General features: G+C 44.3%; 1 protein-coding gene across 2 annotated transcripts in view; it reads right to left on the bottom strand.

Moving 5' to 3' along the window:
* SYVN1 (synoviolin 1) overlaps positions 1-16559 on the bottom strand; it is a 28644-nt gene extending 12085 nt beyond the window's left edge. Inside the window, exons 1-8 of one of the 2 annotated variants that reach the window (XM_006136580.4) lie at positions 16416-16543; positions 15703-15844; positions 7552-7700; positions 5120-5212; positions 4280-4432; positions 3254-3302; positions 989-1092; positions 242-368 (exon numbers count right to left, since the gene is read on the bottom strand). In XM_006136580.4, coding sequence (XP_006136642.2) covers positions 242-368; positions 989-1092; positions 3254-3302; positions 4280-4432; positions 5120-5212; positions 7552-7700; positions 15703-15760 — 733 coding nt within the window. In that variant the 5' untranslated portion in view covers positions 15761-15844; positions 16416-16543. Of the gene's footprint in view, positions 1-241; positions 369-988; positions 1093-3253; positions 3303-4279; positions 4433-5119; positions 5213-7551; positions 7701-15702; positions 15845-16415 lie in introns of both variants that reach the window. The other variant, XM_014580310.3, reaches the window with a different exon arrangement.
* Positions 16560-19525: the final 2966 nt, after the last annotated feature.

The following is a 19525-nucleotide window of genomic DNA, read 5'->3' as shown; positions in this document are numbered from 1 at the left end:
TCCTACTTTCACACAGTTCCTACTTTCACACTCAATCTCACTTTCTTCCCTTCAACGGATCGATGAAGTGGTGAGGTCATATACAAACCAGCTCTCCCAACCATGCTTCCAGGAAGGCCCCATATAGCACCACAATTCAGGCTCCACAGGCTGTTAGATGTTGATATGGGAGAACATACAAGCCCCCAATGGGCTATGGAAGGGGCCAGCTATTTTCCAGAGCTGTGGAGAAGACATGTACCTGTGAAGAGCTCAGTGTACAGCATGTAGACAGCTTTGTTGTCCCATGGATTCTCACTCTGCAGGTCGACTGAATGTAGAATGTACTTTATGAAGATGGTGAGCACCATAGTCATGAGGATGGCATACTGAGGTGGCAGGAAAGAAAAAAAAAAAAAAGAAAGACACGTCACAGGACAAGTTAACCTTTTAAAGGCATTGGAACTCATCTGTACCCTGTGCCAAGCTCAGCCCACCTCTCCAGGTGAAGGGACCAAGTCACACAGTACGAAACTGGTGTCTCTGAGCTAGGAATGCATGGATACAAAAGACAGTCTGAGTTCAGGGAGAGAAGAAGGTAGGGAGGCTCTCCTTAGCTCCCTGGCAAATAGCCTGGGAGTGCAATCCTACAGGAAGCAGGCTGAAGGAAAGCCTACGTAGAAGGCAGTAAAGACTCACCTTAACTTAAAGGCAGAGGGCTTGGGGAGCCAGACCTGCATGGAGCAGATGGTCTCCATCAGAAATCTCAGGGCAGGGAAAAGGACTTAGAAATTACCATTTTGTTTGCATCTACCATTTTTGAAGAAATAAAACTCAACCACGAAGATGAGAGACCAAAATCCAGAAGTTACCGAGAGAACTCTGATGCGCTGGCTGCTTAGTCAGCCCCAGTGTCTTACAATGCATCACAGTGCTTTGATTTGCAGTCAGCAAGGCAAATATTCCTTTCTCCCTCCATTCCTCCCACAGAGGCAGAACCATTCCATACCTCAAACCCAAAGACCAGCTGGACAGAGGCTCCCCGGGTGAGGATGCTGTGATAGGCATGGCTGACAAATAGGAAATCCAGGACGCCCAACAAGAGCATCAGAGCTGGACACAGAAAGAAGGGAGGTTAGACACAGAAATTAAATTACTGAACTGTGATTTAAGGCCCACATGAAGCAGGCTTGACAGAACTAAAGAAATGGATGACTTAAGCATAAGACTAGGAGCTAGGCCTCCCACAATCTAGTCCCATCCCTGGAAATGAAGTGTGATCTAGTAGCCAGAGTATAGGTTTGAGAGCCAGTATTCCTGGATTATGCTCTTAACTTTTCCACGGATTCACCATGTGACATTGGGCAACTCATTTCATGTCTCAGTTTCCTCATCTGTAAAACAGTACCAACACCCTTCTCACAGAGGGTTGGGAAGCACTAAGCAAGTGCCACGTACAAGTTACAGAACTGCTGTTTCCCATACACAGAACATTTAACTGCATGGGCTGAAAGCCATTCAGATGTGTCAGACACTGATATTTATATTATGACAGTCTCAGCCAAGAGCTGACTCCAGCACATAGCACAAACAAATGTCAATGGGTCCCTTAGAGTCTTCTGAAAACCTCAGCTTCCCATTGTTAACCCCAGTGTGTTGCATAGGTTCATTCTTCCTTCCTGAAGTTTCAACTAGCTACAGGAGTCTCCCTGATGTCCTGTCCTCAACTAAGTTGCTGTGAGCTGTTAAACAGCTGTTCTGCTCCAACCTAAAGGTGAACAAAGCAATCTAAGCCATAAACAGCTTTCTGGAAGACATTAATATCTTTGTCAAAAAGTTTGTAACTCTGAATAGTCTCACACTCAGCTACACAAATGAGAAGGGGTTTTACATTAGCGTATTTAGCCTTCACATGCAAATTATTATCTGAAATTATCTTTCCTGGCCAGCTGTTGTTGCTTGTCAAGTCCTGGAGAAGAAACATTCAGAGTACAGAAACTTCCCCCCCCCCAGGAGATTTGTGTCACATAATCAAGCTAAGTCATGCCTGCATTAAACTTTGTTACTTTAATGATTTCTCCAAACCCTTCTCTCTACGTGGGTAACACTTATTCATTTTCATTATTACACAAGTCTGCCTTGCCAAGCTTGTCACCCCAATGCCCACTATCTCCCACTTCCCCAAGCCCCCTGCTGTCACCTTCCTTTTGTCAACCACCTCTGTCTTGCCTGGAGCCTGTCCTACCAGTACAGTTAGAGGACAACAAGCTTCTCACCCACAGCTGACCTGTTCCCACAGGCACACCTCAGCCAGTGCCCCTCAATCCCATCTTGCAGCCCCCACATTCCCGTACTGGATCTTCCCTTACTGCTGCCAGTGTCCACAACCCTGAACTTCTGCATCCCCTGCTACTCCAGTCCTGCATTCTCTGAGCTTTCAGTTCTGATCCAAAGCCCTCCCAGCTAGTCTAGTCCTGGACTTTCTCCCAACACACAGTTCAGTCACTGCCTCTAAATGCTGACTTTCTGTGCTCCCTTTTATACTACTTCTGAGCTCCTAACTCACAACTCTGTCAAAGTCCCTCAATGACCCACAGCTGTCTGCTATTCCAATCCTGTGTTCTCCCTGAGTCTACAGCACTCTGCTGATGCCCCTGGATCCTGAGGTGCAGTTCTTTTGCTATTCCAGCACTAAGCTCCACCCACATGCACAACTCTACCAATGCTACTCAATCCTGACCTGCAGCTGCACTCCCCAACCTTACCAACCCTGCTTTGGAATCTCTCTAGCAGATAAATCTGCCAATACTCTCAGTCCTGACCAGCTGCATCTCTTGCTATTTGAGTCCTAAACTCCCAACACAGATTGCCGAGGATGAATTGTATAGCTGTTTTGGGAAAATGGGGACAAAGCGTGCCTTCGAAATCCATGAATCTCGGACAAGAGAACCCTATTCGATCCTATCAAAACAGGATCTCAAGAACCAGAAACTAGGCAGGGAAAATGAGATTCCACATATGACCAGAAGAGAATTTCAAGCAATTACTCTCACACCACAAGCCACATATGTTAACATACTGAACCAATCCTGCTCCCTACATGGCTAAAGACTTCCCTTGCAAGTAGATTCTTTCATACCTCTGAAACACCTGGTGTTGGGCTCTCTCAGAGGTAGGACACTATCCTAGATGGGCCTCATATCTGAGAAAGTATGGCAATTGCACTGTATTGCAGGCTAAAGACAGGGAAAGGGGATAAAATAATGGAACTTACAGGCAATGCGGAAATGAAAGAGCCAGGAGATGTTTGGACTCCTCTCCATCTGGAAAGAAATGAATGAACTTTTAGGGTTCTCCGCCTAGTTTTTCTAAACTCCATTCTCTGCACTCTCACTGCATGAAATACCCAGGAATTGCAGAGTTACTGACTTAGGAACAATCTTATTTTCTATCCATTTTAGTATCTACACCACAAGTATCACTGTGTCTTGCTGGTTCCTTTTCTGCTGGCATCGCAGTGTTGTGCTGATCCTCCAAAGAGATGAGCACTCTGAAGTACTGAGTCCTTTTAGCTCCTATGGAGTCAGTGTTTTTACTATCTGTGTTACTTTAGGACTTAGGCTCCACAGTCATGAACTGGCCCTCCCTTGTACTAGGCACTGTACAAACAGAACAAAAAATGGTCCCTATCTCAGGAATCTTATAAAACATGAGAAGAGTACAACCATCCAGTGCTTACAGAAGCACTAATGAGAAAAAATGAATGTAGGACTAGCAGAGGACACAAAAGAGTCTGTTTCCCATGCTTTCTACACACAGGACACATCATGCAGTGTGACAATCCAGGCACAGTGACAAGCATTTCCATCCCTCTGAAGGCCACAGAAGTACCTTAGATCGGCGTTTCTCAACCAGTGGTACGAGTACACTTAGGGGTACTCGAGAGAAGGTGGGGATACGTCAACAACTGAAATTTGGAGAAAACTGAATTTTTGTTTTAAGTTTTACAGTGCTTTATTATTTTTGTACTTTTTACACTCAAAAATTTAATTGCCCACCCGGCTACGATTAAGTTGTTTAAACAAATACGTTGCAATGATAGAAAAAAATGGGTGTCTGAAAACTGTAGGTACTAGGGGTACCTTTTTTTTTTTCTTTTAAGGGGGTACTTTATAAAAAAAGATTGAGAAACACTGCCTTAGATAGGTTCCTGTTCATTACCAAGATTATTGAATGACTCCCCAGATAGACAACAGTCAACCCCAATCTGGCATCTTGTTCAGTAATATATCACACTTACAAAGTCCACCCGATCCTCAGCAAGCCAGTGGAAGCACTTGAGGAAGAGAAGGAGGGTGAAAAGGGCCACAAAACGGGGACTGAAGTCATCTCTGAAGACAGTGAAGGCCAGACAAGTTTCCGTGACTGCATACCATGATCTCTCAAGTAGGTGCTGAGTCAGAGACAAAGTGTTAGCAGCCCCACATATTACTTGTCTTAGCAATCAGTGCTGAAGGATGGGATGGGAGGATTTGAAGGAACTTATATACTCTGATTTCTAAGGGAAATCATTTTCTTTTACACTCTGCCACCTTTCCTCTGAGGACCTCTAAGCTCTTGGATAGTCAAACTTCACAATGTCACTGTGAACTACGTATTAACTCTATTATACACGAACAAGAGCTTTGTATCCATGGCCACATGATGCATCAGTGGGGGGAGAGCAAGGAACAGAACCCAGGTCCTTCATCTGCTTCAACAACAAGACAAGTTAGGTATGTGAAAAGAAGGATAGTCCTGTGGTTTTGAAAAATGGGGTTCAAGTCCCTGCTTCACCACAGTGACTTTGGGCAAGTTACTCAGCCACTGTACCATAGATTTATAATGAGGTAACAGCAGTGCCTTGCCTCATACCAAAGTTGGGAGAATAAATACATTTGAGACCAAAATGCTCAGACACCCAAAATGGAGGTCACGCAAGTACCAAAGACAGATGCATAATTTTATGCTCAGTGCCAAAACCCCATTAATTTACAATCAATGCAGCTCTTGGAGCAGCCCTCTACTACTACGTAACTTCATCACCAATGTAAGACTCTGCTGCAAGTAGTTTGCTACAACTGCCAGAGATCTCACTCACCTCCATTTCTGCTGCTCGGAGCTGGCCAAAAAACACTTTGCCCATGAATTTGCCCAGGAGGAAAACCAAAACGAAAGCCTGAATGTAGAGAACCTGCAGGGAAGGAAAAGGGAGAGATTGAACCAAAAGAAACACATTGGAGCTAATGAACCAAACTGGATCACAAGAAAAGGCTGGCGAGAACAATCCTGCAGCACTCCTGACCTAGATCAGATCTTCCAATGCTTAAAATCTAAGATTTACAATACCCCAGGGATCTACTTTAACCAGCTATGACTTCCTCTGTCCACTTTCAAGGCACATAACACTCTCATCTTATTTCCCATCCCCAAAGCAACATACCAACTAGTTTTCAGTTAACGCTTTCAGAACATCCTTATGTGCTTCAGGATGCGTGAAATCTGTGTACCGCTGGGTCTGGAATTTTTATTGTGAAAGTGTTTTGGTTACTGCGTGGTGCTGGTGAGATGAACAGATTTCTACCCCCATGTGCACCTGCACATTACTGTCTAAGTTAAAAAAGCCCAACTGAAAACAGATTAATGAGACTTTCCAAATTTAGCTAGAATTTTGCAAGCCAGCTGTGGAATCAGTTGCATGCACACATGCTTATTAATACTTCCCACACTAAAGCAGTAGCTTGTTCCGAGTACTACTTGCTCAGCAACTGCTGTAGCGTGAAAGTGTTTGTTTTGGTCAATATACCCTGGGGGAATAGAAAGCAGAAGTGAACTGAAAAAAGAGCCACTGAATTATATTGATAAAGAGAAACGACTCATCTGAATGCTGTCCAGTGATCCCTGAAGTAAACTATGGGAGGAGAAGGACAGGATTCTGTCCATTCCTTAACAGATGGATACAGTCACCATCACAGTTTGCATTTATTAGCATCCTCAGTGGAGTGGTTAAATACACAACAGACCATGGAGACAGAATTCTCTTCAGGCCAGAGCTAAAGCCTATTAGTGGAGGATCAGTATGGAATACTTACCCTGCTGCTGGCAATGCTTTACCTATGCTTGCGATAAGCAGCGTGAGAGACTCCAGAGCTGTCAATCCATCATCTTTCAATGACACTACATGTACTCAATTAAATGAAAGCACAATGAACATGGAAGCCAATATCTTCACTGGCTAGCAAGATTCACTGGGGACCTCAACTGCTAAGCCTCCAATTTAAGAGTTAATCAATCCAAGCAAATGACAGAGCCAAAGACTGTGCAGGACTTGGCTCTGCTCTGCAACAAATAACCCTGATTTCAGCTCTTTTGAAAACACTGATGTCCCTCTCTCCCTGGCTGTGTCTACACTGGCATGAATTTCCGGAAATGCTTAAAACGGAATACTATTCCGTTTTCAGTTTTTCCAGAAAAGGAGCGTCTACATTGGCAGGCTGCTTTTCCGGAAAAGCCCTTTTTCCGGAAAAGCGTCTGTGGCCAATGTAGACGTGCTTTTCCGGAAAAGAGCCCCAATCGCCATTTTCGCGATCGGGGCTTTTTTCCAGAAAAGACTACTGGGCTGTCTACACTGGCCCTTTTCCAGAACAGTGTTCCGGAATAAGGACTTATGCCCGAGCGGGAGCAGAATAGTTTTTCCGGAATAGCGGCTGATTTTGTACAGTAGAGCGTCGTTGCTTTTCCGGAAATTCAAGGGCCAGTGTAGACAGCTCGCAGCTTATTCCAGAAAAGCAGCTGATTTTCCGGAATAAGTGGCCCAGTGTAGACACAGCCCCTATGTAAATGATGAGGCACTCCATGACAAATTATTTTCAGGGACTGGAATACAGGGCATCCCCACTATAAGTCACTCTGATATACATCTGTTCCACACTAAAGTCGCTGACGCTTGTAGGAACTGACGTGTTGTAAGTCCTTCCATTCCCTGTTCTTAAGTTGTGCAAAAAAACCTTCCAATTTGTGCAAATGGAAGTCAGCCACAGGGGAAAAAAAATTCCCTGCTTTAAGTTGTTTCGCTATAAGTCCAAGTGTTTTGGAACGTAAGTAAGGACAGCCTGTACAGCACTGATTAGAAGGACTGCATTGACAGGAGTTTGCATTAATCCTCCTTCTGTTTTTATACCACATCTCAACTGTAAGATGAAAGCTTCAATTCCATGGCAAACTTAATTTACATTCTCTCTGCTGATACTGACAGTAAGGGGGAAAATTTGTGCCAACTTTGTTGAGTTAATTGCAGCTTTGATTCTCAAAGCGGACAAGGCCCCCATATTCTGATCAGCACAAAACAGGAATGATTTTCAGTCACTACCAAATTGGGAGTTCAAAGACTAGCTCTCATTACCAATCCCCTGGAGACAAGCCAGTTCCACAGGGCTGTGGATGGCCACTGTAGCAGAGCAAGTTAAATACCAGTATTTGACAGCCTGAGCCATTATCAGAGCAACCTGTACAGCCCATGAATTGTATACTCACTGCCATGCTGGGGCTGGATTTGGTCAGGTATACCACTGTTGGGTAGAACTGATGCTTCAAATAATAGGCATGAGCCACTACTGCTGATGTCAGAGCCAGGCTGGCAGCCATCATGATTGCTGATCGGAACATCTCCCCAGCCCAACGACCTGCGTGAGAGAAGACAGACATGAGCATATGGGTTTGTAGGTATGAAATAAATCCACAGCTGCCTTTAGATCATCTCGGGGGAGGGGGGGGGGGGGGAGACACCAAATGTGCATAGTAAGGGATCTGTGGATCATTGTTGTATTTGGTTTGCTGCTTCTTGGCTTAAAGTTTTCAATACATTCCCCCTCTCTATCTCCTTTAGATTGGCCAGCCATTATGTAAGTTCCCACCAGGCAATAGAACTTGTCTTCTAATATTCGTCTGTAAAATGCCTAGCACACCCTAGGTGATCACATAGCAAATTTCCTTTAACCTGGATGTAAATAGTTATCTAAGGATACCAAAGCACATTACAAACAAAAGAATCATTTGATGCAGCCACCTTCAGGGTAGGAGAGAGAAGCTCTTAAACAGCTACACAGCAGCACCGATAAACAATTTATAACTGGGAGCAAAAAACACATCCATCAAGATGGAACTTTGAGGAGAATTTTAGCTAAGAAGAAAGCAAATCTCCAAGCTGGAATTTGGCCATGACATCATAGGTTCTATAGCATCACATCTTTGTGAAATCACGGGTATTTTAATACCCACAACTAAGATTAGTTTTTAATACCAACATTATACCAGAGGCATATGCAGGAGAGGAAGTATTTTCCTCCAACCCTGGAGGTGTATAATGAATGCTGAAATATCTGACATGATCTAACTCAAAACAGAATTGATTAACTTGATCCAGGAATCCCTAGGTGACATTGTCTGGCCTCTGTTATGCAGGAGGCTGAACCTAGACAATCAGGAAGGCCAACTGATATATTAAAACAAATGCCTGCTGAAAACAGATCAAAACTTCAGAGAGGCCATAATCCAAGTTCAGCCTTTCGCTAGCATCAAAAATTCAATTTATTCAGTGGTGATTATGCAATCCATATAGTTCAGTCAAGAAAGTGAATACTGTCATTGTATTGCCTATAAACCTAACCATGAAAACAGTTTTCCTGCACTGTCCAGGCTCTGAGCAGAAAAATTAATGAAAACTTGAGCTTTCTCCAAGCTAGACAGTTTTTACCCTGCTCCTTCAAGGATTCTCCATTACATTTTATAGGCCAGACTGACCTCATTTAGAGGGGAAGTGAAGTAGCACATTCCAGCTATCAAAAGATAAACTATAATAAATGGAAGAAAGACAAAGTTAACTATTGAATACAAGTCAGAATCCAGGAAAAATAGAAAATGAATAAGGGAATCAAAGGGACACAAGGAGAAATCTATGACTAGCAGAATTAAAGACAAAAGGAGTATTTAAAAATACATTAAGAACAAAAACAACTGTTTGGTTTATTACTAGTTGTAAATGGTAGAATGATCAAGAATGCAGAAAAAGCAGAGGAGTCAATAGCTATTTTTGTTCTGCATTTGGGAAAAATACAGAGAAGTCCTGAAATATGGGTGAGATTCTAGAAGACTGGAAAAGGACAAATATATTGCCCATCCATAAAAAGGGAAATAAGGAGAGCCCACTGAATTACAGACCAGTTTTATTTCTGTACCCAGAAAGATAATGGAGCAAATAATTTAAGAATCCATCTGCAAACATCTGGAAGAGAATAAGATAAGTAACAGTCAGCATGGATTTGTCAAGAACAAATCATGTCAAACCAACCCAATACCTTTCTTTTACAGGGTAATGAGTCTTGTGGATGGGGGGAGGGGAGGGGTGGGACGGTATATCCTGACTTTAGTAAAGCTTTTGATACCGTCTTCCATGACCCGCTCATAAACAAACTAGGGAAATGCAACCTAGATGAGTGCAAAAATGATTGGAAAATTGTTCCCAGAGAGTAGTTATCACTGGTTCAATCATGCTGGAAGGGCATAACAAATGGGGTCCTGCAGAAATCAGTTTGGGGCCCAATTCTGTTCAATATCTTTATTAGTGATTTAAACAATGGCACAGGAAGTACACTTACAAAGTTTGAAAACAGTAGCAAGCTGGGAGGGGTTGCAAGTGCTTTGGAGGACAGGATTAAAATTCAGAATGCTCTGGATAAACTGGAGAAAGGGTGTGAACTAAATAGCATGAAATTCAATAGATACATATGCAAAGTACTCCACTTAGCAAGGAACTATCTATTTCACACATACAAAATGGGAAATGACTGCATAGGAAGGAGTACTGTGGAAGGAATCTGGGAATTATAGTGAACCACAAGAAAATGAGTCAACAGTGTGACACTTGTTGCAAAAAAAAGCAAACATTGTTATGGGATGTATTAGTAGGAGTGTCATAAGCAAGATGCAAGAAGTAATTCTGCTCTGCTCTGATTAGGCCTCAATAGGAGTACTGTGTCCAGTTCTGAGCACCACACACTGCAGGAAAGATGTGGTTAAATCAGAGAAAGTATAGAGAAGAGCAACAAAAATTATGAAAGGTCTGGAAAACATGACCAATGAACAGAAATCCCTCTAGTTTTTCCTGCCCCAAGCAAAATTAATTTTAAGTGCACCAATGTGGAGGTGAAGTGCAACACATCACCTTTAAATTGGTGCACATAGCAAAATTCAGGTGGTGGGAGTGGGGCCGAGGAGTTCTAAGTGTGGAAGGGGGCTCAGGCCTGGGTCAGAAGGCTGGACTGTGAGGGCTTCAACTGTGGGTGTAGGCTCTAGAGTGGGGGCTGGGGTTGAGGAGATCAGGGCTGGGATTGAAGATTAGGATATAAAGGTATCAGCTGGGGATGCAGGTTCCCTGGTGGAGATGAGAGATTTGTGGGACAGGAGGAGGGCTCCAGGTTTGGGGAGTGGCTCAAGGCTGAGGATTGGGGTGCAAGAGGGAGTACAGACACTGAGCTGGGGGTGTGGGCTTCAAGGTGAGTCTGGGATGAGGGCTTTGAGGTGAAGGAGGTGGCTCCAGGTTGAGGAGGTCTCATGGTGGGACAGGGACTTGGGCTTACCTGGGCAGCTCATGGACAGCGGTGCTAAGGCAGGTTGCACCCCGAATGTGACCAGCAGGTATCCTAGAGGTGGAGCATGAGATTCCATGGCACACTGCACCTGCTGCTTTCACTGACAGGGTAGAGGCAGTGCAGGGAGTCTTATGGTCCCCCTGCCTAGAAGGTTCTGCTGTATTTGGCCCCAGCACAGAGCTGCCTTAGCCATGAGGAAGCTGGAGGTATGGAAGAGAATCTACTCCTCAGCTGCAACAACTCCCTGCCAAGGCCAGCAAGGGGCACCTCCCCTCCTGCTGGCCACATCAACTTTGGGGCTCAAGGAAAAGCATCTCTCCCTAATGCAGCCCCAAGGCCCTGTGCAGGGCTTAACGGGAAGCTGCGCAGCCTCATGGACCAACAGCTTACCAGGAACTTAGCCTATGAGATTGAAAAAAAACTGGGTTTGTTTAATCTGGAAAAGAAAAGACTGAGAGGGGACATGGTAACTGTTTTCGAGTAGGTAAAAGGTTGGTACAAGGAAGGAGGAAGAAAAATTCTTAACTTCTGAGAATAGGACAAGCAGTAATGGACTTAAACTGGAGCAAGGGAGAGTTAGTGTGGTCATCAGGAAAAACTTCTTAGCTGTCAGGATGATTAAGCACTGGAATAAATTACCTAGAGAGGTTGTGGGATCTCCATCATTGGAGATTTTTAAGAGCAGGTTAGACAAAAACCTGTCAGGGATGGTGTATATCAGTGGTGCACAAAGTTTTTTGATCTGCGACCCCCGCTCTGCAGGGGCTGCAAAGTGCTGGGACCAGCCACCGGCCAACCAGATCTAAGTGCTGTGCGCAGCCGCGCCCAGCCCCCAGCTGGCCGGATCTAAACACTGCGCTGCATGGCTGCCCCCTGGCCGGCTCTAAGTGCCACAACCCCCTGGGAAGACATCTGCGACCAACCTACAGGTTGTGTACCACTGGTCTACATGGTGCTTGGTCCTGCCATGAGTGAAGGGGACTGGACTAGACCTCTTGAGGTCCCTTCAAGTCCTATGATTATATGAAAACACAGATAATAATCATATCACATAATGAAGGTATTCTAACATCCTCCAGAGATGCTAGTGGAATAGAAAAGCAGCTACTAAGGTTAGACATTTTAAAATCAGCAGATCCAAATAACTTGCATCCACAAGTTTTAAAAAAGCTGCTAAAAAAGTTAATGTTGATTTTCAGTAAGTTTGGAACACTGGGGAAGTTACACAAGAGAGGAAGAAAGTTAATGTTGTGCTAATATTTAAAAAGAGTAAAAAGGATGACCTAGACAAACACAGGCCTGCCAGTCTGACAGATGCCAGGCAAGGTAATGGAATGGAATAGTAACGGGAGTTGGTTAATAAAGAATTCTAAAAGGGAAATATAATTAATGTCACTCAACATCGGTTTATGGAAAATAGACATTGTCACGCTAACATGGTATCATTTACTGATGAGATTTTTAAGAATGATTGACAAATATGCTTAGACTTCTGTAAAGTGTTTGATTTGATACTGGACTACATTTTCATTAAAAATAGAATAAAATTAACAGAATGCACATTAAGTATTTTAAAATCTGCCTAACTGATAAGTCTCAAAAGGTGACTGTAAAGGGAGAATCACCATCACTAGGGTATATTTTTAGTGCAGTCCTACAGGGATTGGTGCTTGCCCTATGACACTGAGGCCAACAAGGCTAATAATTCTTGGAAGCATAAACAGCAGATTCTTGAATAAGAGTAGAGAGATTATTTTGCCTCTGAATTTGGCACTGGTATGACCACTACTGGAACACTGTGTCCAGTTCTGGTGTCTACAGTTCAGCAAGAATTTTGATAAAATTGGAGAGGCTTAAGCATAGAGCCATGTGAATGGTTCAAGGATCTGAAAACATACCTTATATAATAGACTTAAAGAGCTCATTTTATTTAATTTTACAAAGAGAAGATTAAGAGTTTGTAATTACCTATATGGGAATAAATATTTGAGAATGGGCTCTTCAATCTAACAAAAGGTCAAACATGATCCAATGGCTGGAATATGAAGCTATATAAATTTAGACTGAAAATAAGGCATATATTTTAACAGTGAAGACATTAGGCCCAAGGAACAATTTACCAAATATGGTAGATTGAAAATTTTTAAGTCAGGATAGGATCTTTTCTGAAAGATCCCTTCTAAGAATTATTTTGGGGAAGTTCTATGGCCTGTGTCACACAGAAGGCCAGATTAGATGACCACAATGGCCCTCTCTGGCCCTGGAATCTATGACTTCTATACACTGTGCATTTAGCTACTATGTGAACTTCTTTGGTCAAATGCTCATTGATATATGCCATAAAAACAACATTCAATATCTTGATTAATACATTTATAAATTAAGCACCTAGCTCCTATTGCACTTTTCAACAGTAGATCTCAGTGTGGTCTAATCATTATCCCCATTTTCCAGATGTGAAAATCGAGTTACAGGAAAATAAAAGTGATTTACCCACAGGTACCCAGCAGACCAGTGGTAGAGCCAGGAATAGAACTTAAGTATCCTGAGCCCCAACCCAGTGTTCTATCCACAAAACCATGCTGATTAGCACCTTTCAGTCAAGATTCTTGGTGTATGAAAATAGGGACATTATTCACATCTTATTGAGGGGGGGAGAGGAGAGGAGCACATGGCCTATGAGCACAAAGCAAGTCAGGAGAAGGATGGTTCTGTAGTGATGAAGTGCCAGATTGAGACTCAAATCTAGGTACCGTTCCCAGTTCTGTCCCTGAATTGCTCCGTGTCCTTGGGTACATCACTATCATTTTGTACCTAAGTCACAAAACAGGAACAACAATCATTCCTTTTCTCTCCCATCCTCTGCCTTTTTAAAAGTAGACTATGTGCTTTTCAGGGCAAGTGTATTGAAGGCAACTAGCAGAGTGGGGCCTCAAGGCACTAACATAATGACAAACAATAAAATATGCCAGTAACAGGCAAGGGAACAGAATTAGGTCTTATAACTCCCAGAATTATCTGCTTTACCAACTAAAGAGCACTCTCTTCCAGAGCCAGGCATAGAACCCATGATCATTGGTCTCATAATTCTCCAGCTACAAGAGCAGAGAGAGAGAGACATGTGTATTTTCCAAATGTTTAAATATTGAAGACTGATTAGCAGCACTCCTGAGAGAGAACATTAAAGCATCACATTGTAAAAAGCAAAACACTGACATGTAAGACAAAGTAGTTCCAGACACTAGGGCTGTCATACATTTCCCATATCACAAGTAGAAGTATTATAGTTAGCCATTCAGATTGCTTCTTTGGCCATGTCCTGTTTCTTTCAGGAAGTTATTTATAGATGCTTTTTTGAGACATCTTTCTCATTGCTTCATTTTAAATAAAACTCATTGCCCCCTAAACCTGTGAATTATAATCATGTTTAGATTAAGGTATTTTAAACTATATAAAACAGCTAGCAGAGTTGTGGTTAAAATGTTAGATGATAGTTTCTGAGCCTGCACGTGACTAGCTACGTAAGTTACTCAAACAGAGGAGCTACACGTACCATAGCCATTGCAAGTAGCTAATAACAGGAATGCTAACAGCCTGTATCCACACGTCAGGGTTTACCATTTGGAGGTGCTCATAAGGATATCATTTCCATGTCCCACACAAAAAGTTTCAGTCAGTCCACTTAGCATTAAAATAATGTAGTACTTTAAGCATTTCTAGAGTTTTCTAGCTCATTAATATATTTTACATTTCATTAATGTATTTCACACCAAAGGCTCTGGAAGTGCTTCACTGCCTATATATTCTTAACCCTTTTTACTACAGTAGTATCTACGGGCCAACCAAGAAAGGAGCTTCATTACACAGGGCACTGTACAGTATAGTCCTAGAGCAGGTATGATACAACCCTTGGGCTGGATCTAGCACACCAAGCCTTTATAATCCAGCCACCAGACCAGTAGGACCCTCAGGCAGGATTCCTGCCTGCCTCAGCTCCAGGCCACCCAAAGCTGCTATCTGTTCTATGTGCCTCTCTGCCCTGGGAGGTAGAGGGGGTATGGGTGTAAGAGAGAACTCTGACCTAGGTGAGTGACGTGGGTGTGTGCGCAGTGCTTGGGAGGGAACTGTGACCTGAAGTGAGGGGGAGGTATGGAAAGTTTAGTGGTGACCTGCCCCTCCCTCTCTGCACCTCTCCCCCACCCCAAGTCACAACTCTCCCTCAGACCCTGAACTCCATCCTACATCCCTCCCCCCAGGTAGAATCCTTTCCTGCACTCATACTCCATGCCAGACCCTACACCCCAATCCCATGCCCCAGGTCACAACCCCCTCCTTTACCCAAACTCAGTCAGACCACACATCCTCTCTTGCATCCCAATCTCCTACTCTGAGCTCCCTTCTGCATCTATCCCTGACCCTCCATAAAAAAGTACAGCCCTTGATCACTTACTAAAATCTTGGGAGTGATCCCCCATCAAAAACTATTGCCTACCCCTAGCATAGTTGAGGGACCTTGCCTCAAACAGCTTACAGTCTAAACAGGCCCAGAGGGGTAGCTGTGTTACTCTGTCTGTATCTGCAAAAACAACAGGTCTTGTGGTGCCTTCTTAAAGACTAACAATTGTATTAGGGCATACTTTTTCATGGATAATACTCAAACAGGATAGATGAAGAGGATGGAAACGGGAGCACATATGAGAGACAGACCTTGAGCATCTTTGAAACCAGTTCATTCTGAAATGAAGGAGTGAAATCATAACTGACAGTGTGTTAAGAAGGGACTGGACAGGTGAATTTTTTATTCAAGACACGCTCACATGTTCCCTTTGCATCAGAAAGTACTAAGAGTGCTTAGGTGGTATCTATAGTTTCTACCCTGAAAAATACCTCATTTATATACTGCAGAATCTTATTTATCAGCCTTCCATATGGCAATGTTATCTCCACTGGGCTTCAAATTCTGGTTCCAGGGAATCCTGACAACCTTCCATACTGGAAGGTAGAACTGAGCCTTCCTCTCCCACTAAGCAAGACTTACTATATAAAGTGCTTGGGATACATTTCAATCTTGGAGGCAGATAGGACAACTCCAGCATTCATACTTTCTCCCACCGCACCCATTTTTAATGCTTGCTTCTCCTTTAACTTATGTCCTCCCACAAGTTGGGTTTTAAGCTTCACTGCAATTTGAGACAGAGGAAAGGGAAGACATTACATGAATTGGAAAGGGGAAGAGATGTTCATTTCTACCTGAGCTATCTCATAAGTGCTCTCTCATCATTTTCAATACTGAAGGAAAGAGAAGACATCAATTTCCTTAAGGGTCCCTTCTCCCACAGTCCACGAATAACACCAAAACACACACAAAACCACCCCTCCCACCTCAGGCACTTTTGGGGAAGCCATAAAAAGGCACTTTTCATCCATGTGGGCTCTGCTACGCCTCACATCATCTTTGTCCCCCTTTTCCCAACCTGAACAGCTCAGATCCCCCAACAAGTACTTAAGCCCCAGTGCCCCCTCCCAGCTCCTCAGATACTTCCCTCTACACAGGCGCTACCCTGCCCACTCTACTCATCACCCCCCAAAAACACTTTATTCAGGCCCAGTATCGAGCCCCCTTCTCACACGCCACCGACCCAGGTCCGGTCTCCCCTTCCAGCACCCCCCGCTCCCTATGTCCCTCAGGGTCAGCTCCTCCCACAGCCCCTCGCTCCCCGGCTCCCATGCACCCCAAGCGCTCGGACTCACCAAGATCCGAGAGCCCCTCGGGCTGCTGCACCCACCACCAACACCAGCCGTTCCTCCCCCCCACACTTCGCCGGAAGTCCTGAAACCAAGAGACACCTCACTTCCGTTTGGGATATACCATCCGCACCCATCCTAGTAACCCCACCCTCATTCGCCTCTATGGGAACTACACCCCCCCCCCCCCGTCACGCTCTGTGGTCTCGTCTTAGAGCTTCCCTTATTTAGAGCAGCGAGCGGTTCAATTCGAACCCAACCAGAGCCCCCTTTGGGAGGACGCAGCTGGAAGGAATCCAATTCTCAACTCCCTACAGCCCACCCCCCTGCTTCAGAGACGGCATGGACGGGTCCCAGTGCCCACTTGGTACCGGCCACCTTCCACCGCTGAGGGGTGAAGAGGGTCCCGTGGCTCCTGCTGATTGGCTTAGCGTCATGAGTGTACTCCAATCAGAAAAATCCCTAGCGCTGGCTAATCAGGAAGGAGCAGTTGTTGCTAGGGTCGGTGGGGCAGATTAGAACGCCGACCGGGGCCTTCGCCTGTGTGCAATGAGTTGGGTATGTTCTCAGAACTTCCCAGGTTCCCCTCTCGGCACCTCCCACCAGCCCTGCCCAGAGGGGAGAAGAAGGTCCCTCAGATCCAGGGTGAGGGTGTCATTGCAGCACAATGGACAAGGCACAGGTGTAGGAGCCAGGAGTGGTGGCTTCTTTTCCCAGCTGGAAGGGAGGTCTGGGGCCGAGTGCCTTAGATCAGGGTGGGGCTGGGAGTTAGGATTCTTGGGTTCCATTCCTAGCTCTGGCACTGACTTGCCATGTGACTTTGGGTAAGTGAGTTTCTTGTGCCTTAGGTTTTCCACCTGTAAACAGGAATAAGGGTAGTGAGTAGCAATTATATAATGCTGTGAGACCCTCAGATATCATTGGTAAGTTTGTAAAATTTCATCCAAGTAAAAAATATGCTGCATGCAGGCAGTATATGCTGTAGTACTGAGAGCATTAAGAGAGGGATCAGAGTGAATAAGGATCCTCTCTGTTCCACATTTGTCATCTCCCTGCCGCTATGGTAACACATATGACTCTGTCTTACTGATCACTTGCATCAGAAAGGGAATACTTCTGTATGTGAAATGTGCTTTCCTGAGAGTAAAATCCTTTGGGATGGAAATGTGGTTAAGTAAACCAAATTTTGTGTGAATGAGTTTACATTCAGTTATGTGACTATTACTACATAACATTATTGCAGAACAAACAACCTTCAGACTTATTTTATTTGCGACTCAATTTAATGCTCAAGAAAGTAATGCATATATGGGGAGTTCCTGGAAACTCATCTTATACAGTTAATTTCTTCTGACCTGCAATATCCTTCATATTTACCACATACCTCTGCCAAACCAGTGCATCTCAAGATGGTTCAACAGGTGCTGCTCTTCTAGTATGGGGATTTGTTCTTGCACTGCCCTCCACCTTGCACAGTCATCTATACCAGTGCAATTTATAGAGTGCATTTATACCAGCAGTGATATGGTCTCCCACAATATTCTTGCCAGAAAGTTAAGGAAGTATGGATTGGATAAATGGACTGTAAGGTGGACAGAAAGCTGGCTAAATTGTTGAGCCCAACAGGTATTGATCAATGGCTCAATGTCTGGTTGGCGGTCGGTTTCAAGTGGAGTGCCCCAGGGATCAGTTCTAGGGCTGATTTTGTTCAACATCTTTATTACACAACAATAGTCTGATAGCACTTTAAAGATTAACAAAACATGTAGATGGTATCATGAGCTTTCATGGGCACAGCCCACTTCTTAAGTACCCACGAAAGCTCATGACACCATCTACATGTTTTTTTAGTCTTTAAAGTGCTACCAGACTATTTGTTGTTTTTTGTTCATCCTGTACAGACTAATTTGGCTATCCCTCTGAAGATCTTTATTAATGACCTGGATGAGGGGATGGATTGTACCCTCAGCAAGTTTACGGATGACACTAAGCTAGGGGGAGAGGTAGATACGTTGGAGGGCAGGGATAGGGGTCCAGAGTGACCTAGACAAATTAGAAGATTGGGCCAAAAGATCTGATGAGGTTCAACAAGGACAAGTGCAGAGCCCTGCACTTGGGACAGAAAAATCCCAAGCGTTGTTACAGGTTGGGGTCCGACTGGCTAAGTAGCAGTTGAGCAGAAAAGGACCTGGGGATTACAGTGGATGAGAAGCTGGATATGAGTCAACAGTGTGCCCTTATAGCCAAGAAGGCTAATGGCATATTAGGGTGCATTAGGAGGAGAATTTTCAACAGCTCTAGAGAAGTTATTATTCCCCTTTATGCGGCACTGGTGAGGCCACATCTGGAGTATTGCATCCAGTTCTGGACCCCCACTACAGAAAGGATGTGGATGCACTGGAGAGGATCCAGCGGAGGGCAACCAAAATGATTAGGGGGCTGGAGCACATGAGCTATGAAAAGAGACTTAGGGATTTGGGTTTGTTTAGTCTGCAGAAGAGAAGAGTGAGGGGGGATTTGATAGCAGCCTTCAACTTCCTGAAGGGAGGTTCCAACGAGGATGGAGAGAGGCTGTTCTCAGTAGTGACAGATGGCAGAACAAGGATCAATGGTCTATAGTTACAGTGGGGGAGGTCTAGGTTGGATATTAGGAAAAACTATTTCACTAGGAGGGTATTGAAGTACTGGAATGGGTCAACTCGGGAGGTGGTGGAATCTCCATCCGTAGAGATTTGTAAGTCCCAGCTTGACAAAGCCCTGGCTGGGATGATTTAGTTGGGATTGGTCTAGCTTTGGGCAGGGGGGTGGACTAGATGACCTCCTGAGGTCTCTTCCAGGCCTAGGATTCTACGGTTCTATGAATCAAAGTGAGTGCAAAAGTGGATGTGTAAAATGCTGCTTTTCTAATTCAGTATCAAACTACATCCATTTTCCAGTGGTTCAAATGTCTAAGCAGTGCTGGGCACCTGTTCTCACTCAACTCTCCTCTCCTGACTCCCAAACTACTTGTCCTCCCTACAGCTGCCAGCCACCTTCATGTTCAGCCAAGGACCTGCCTGCCCCACCCACACCTGCTGCAGGGCTCAGGCCTCCATGGATGGTAGTGGGAAACCACC

This window comes from Pelodiscus sinensis, chromosome 11, assembly GCF_049634645.1.
Source record: "Pelodiscus sinensis isolate JC-2024 chromosome 11, ASM4963464v1, whole genome shotgun sequence".
Classification (NCBI taxonomy): domain Eukaryota; kingdom Metazoa; phylum Chordata; order Testudines; family Trionychidae; genus Pelodiscus; species Pelodiscus sinensis.
This window is presented reverse-complemented; position numbering and strand designations above follow the sequence as displayed.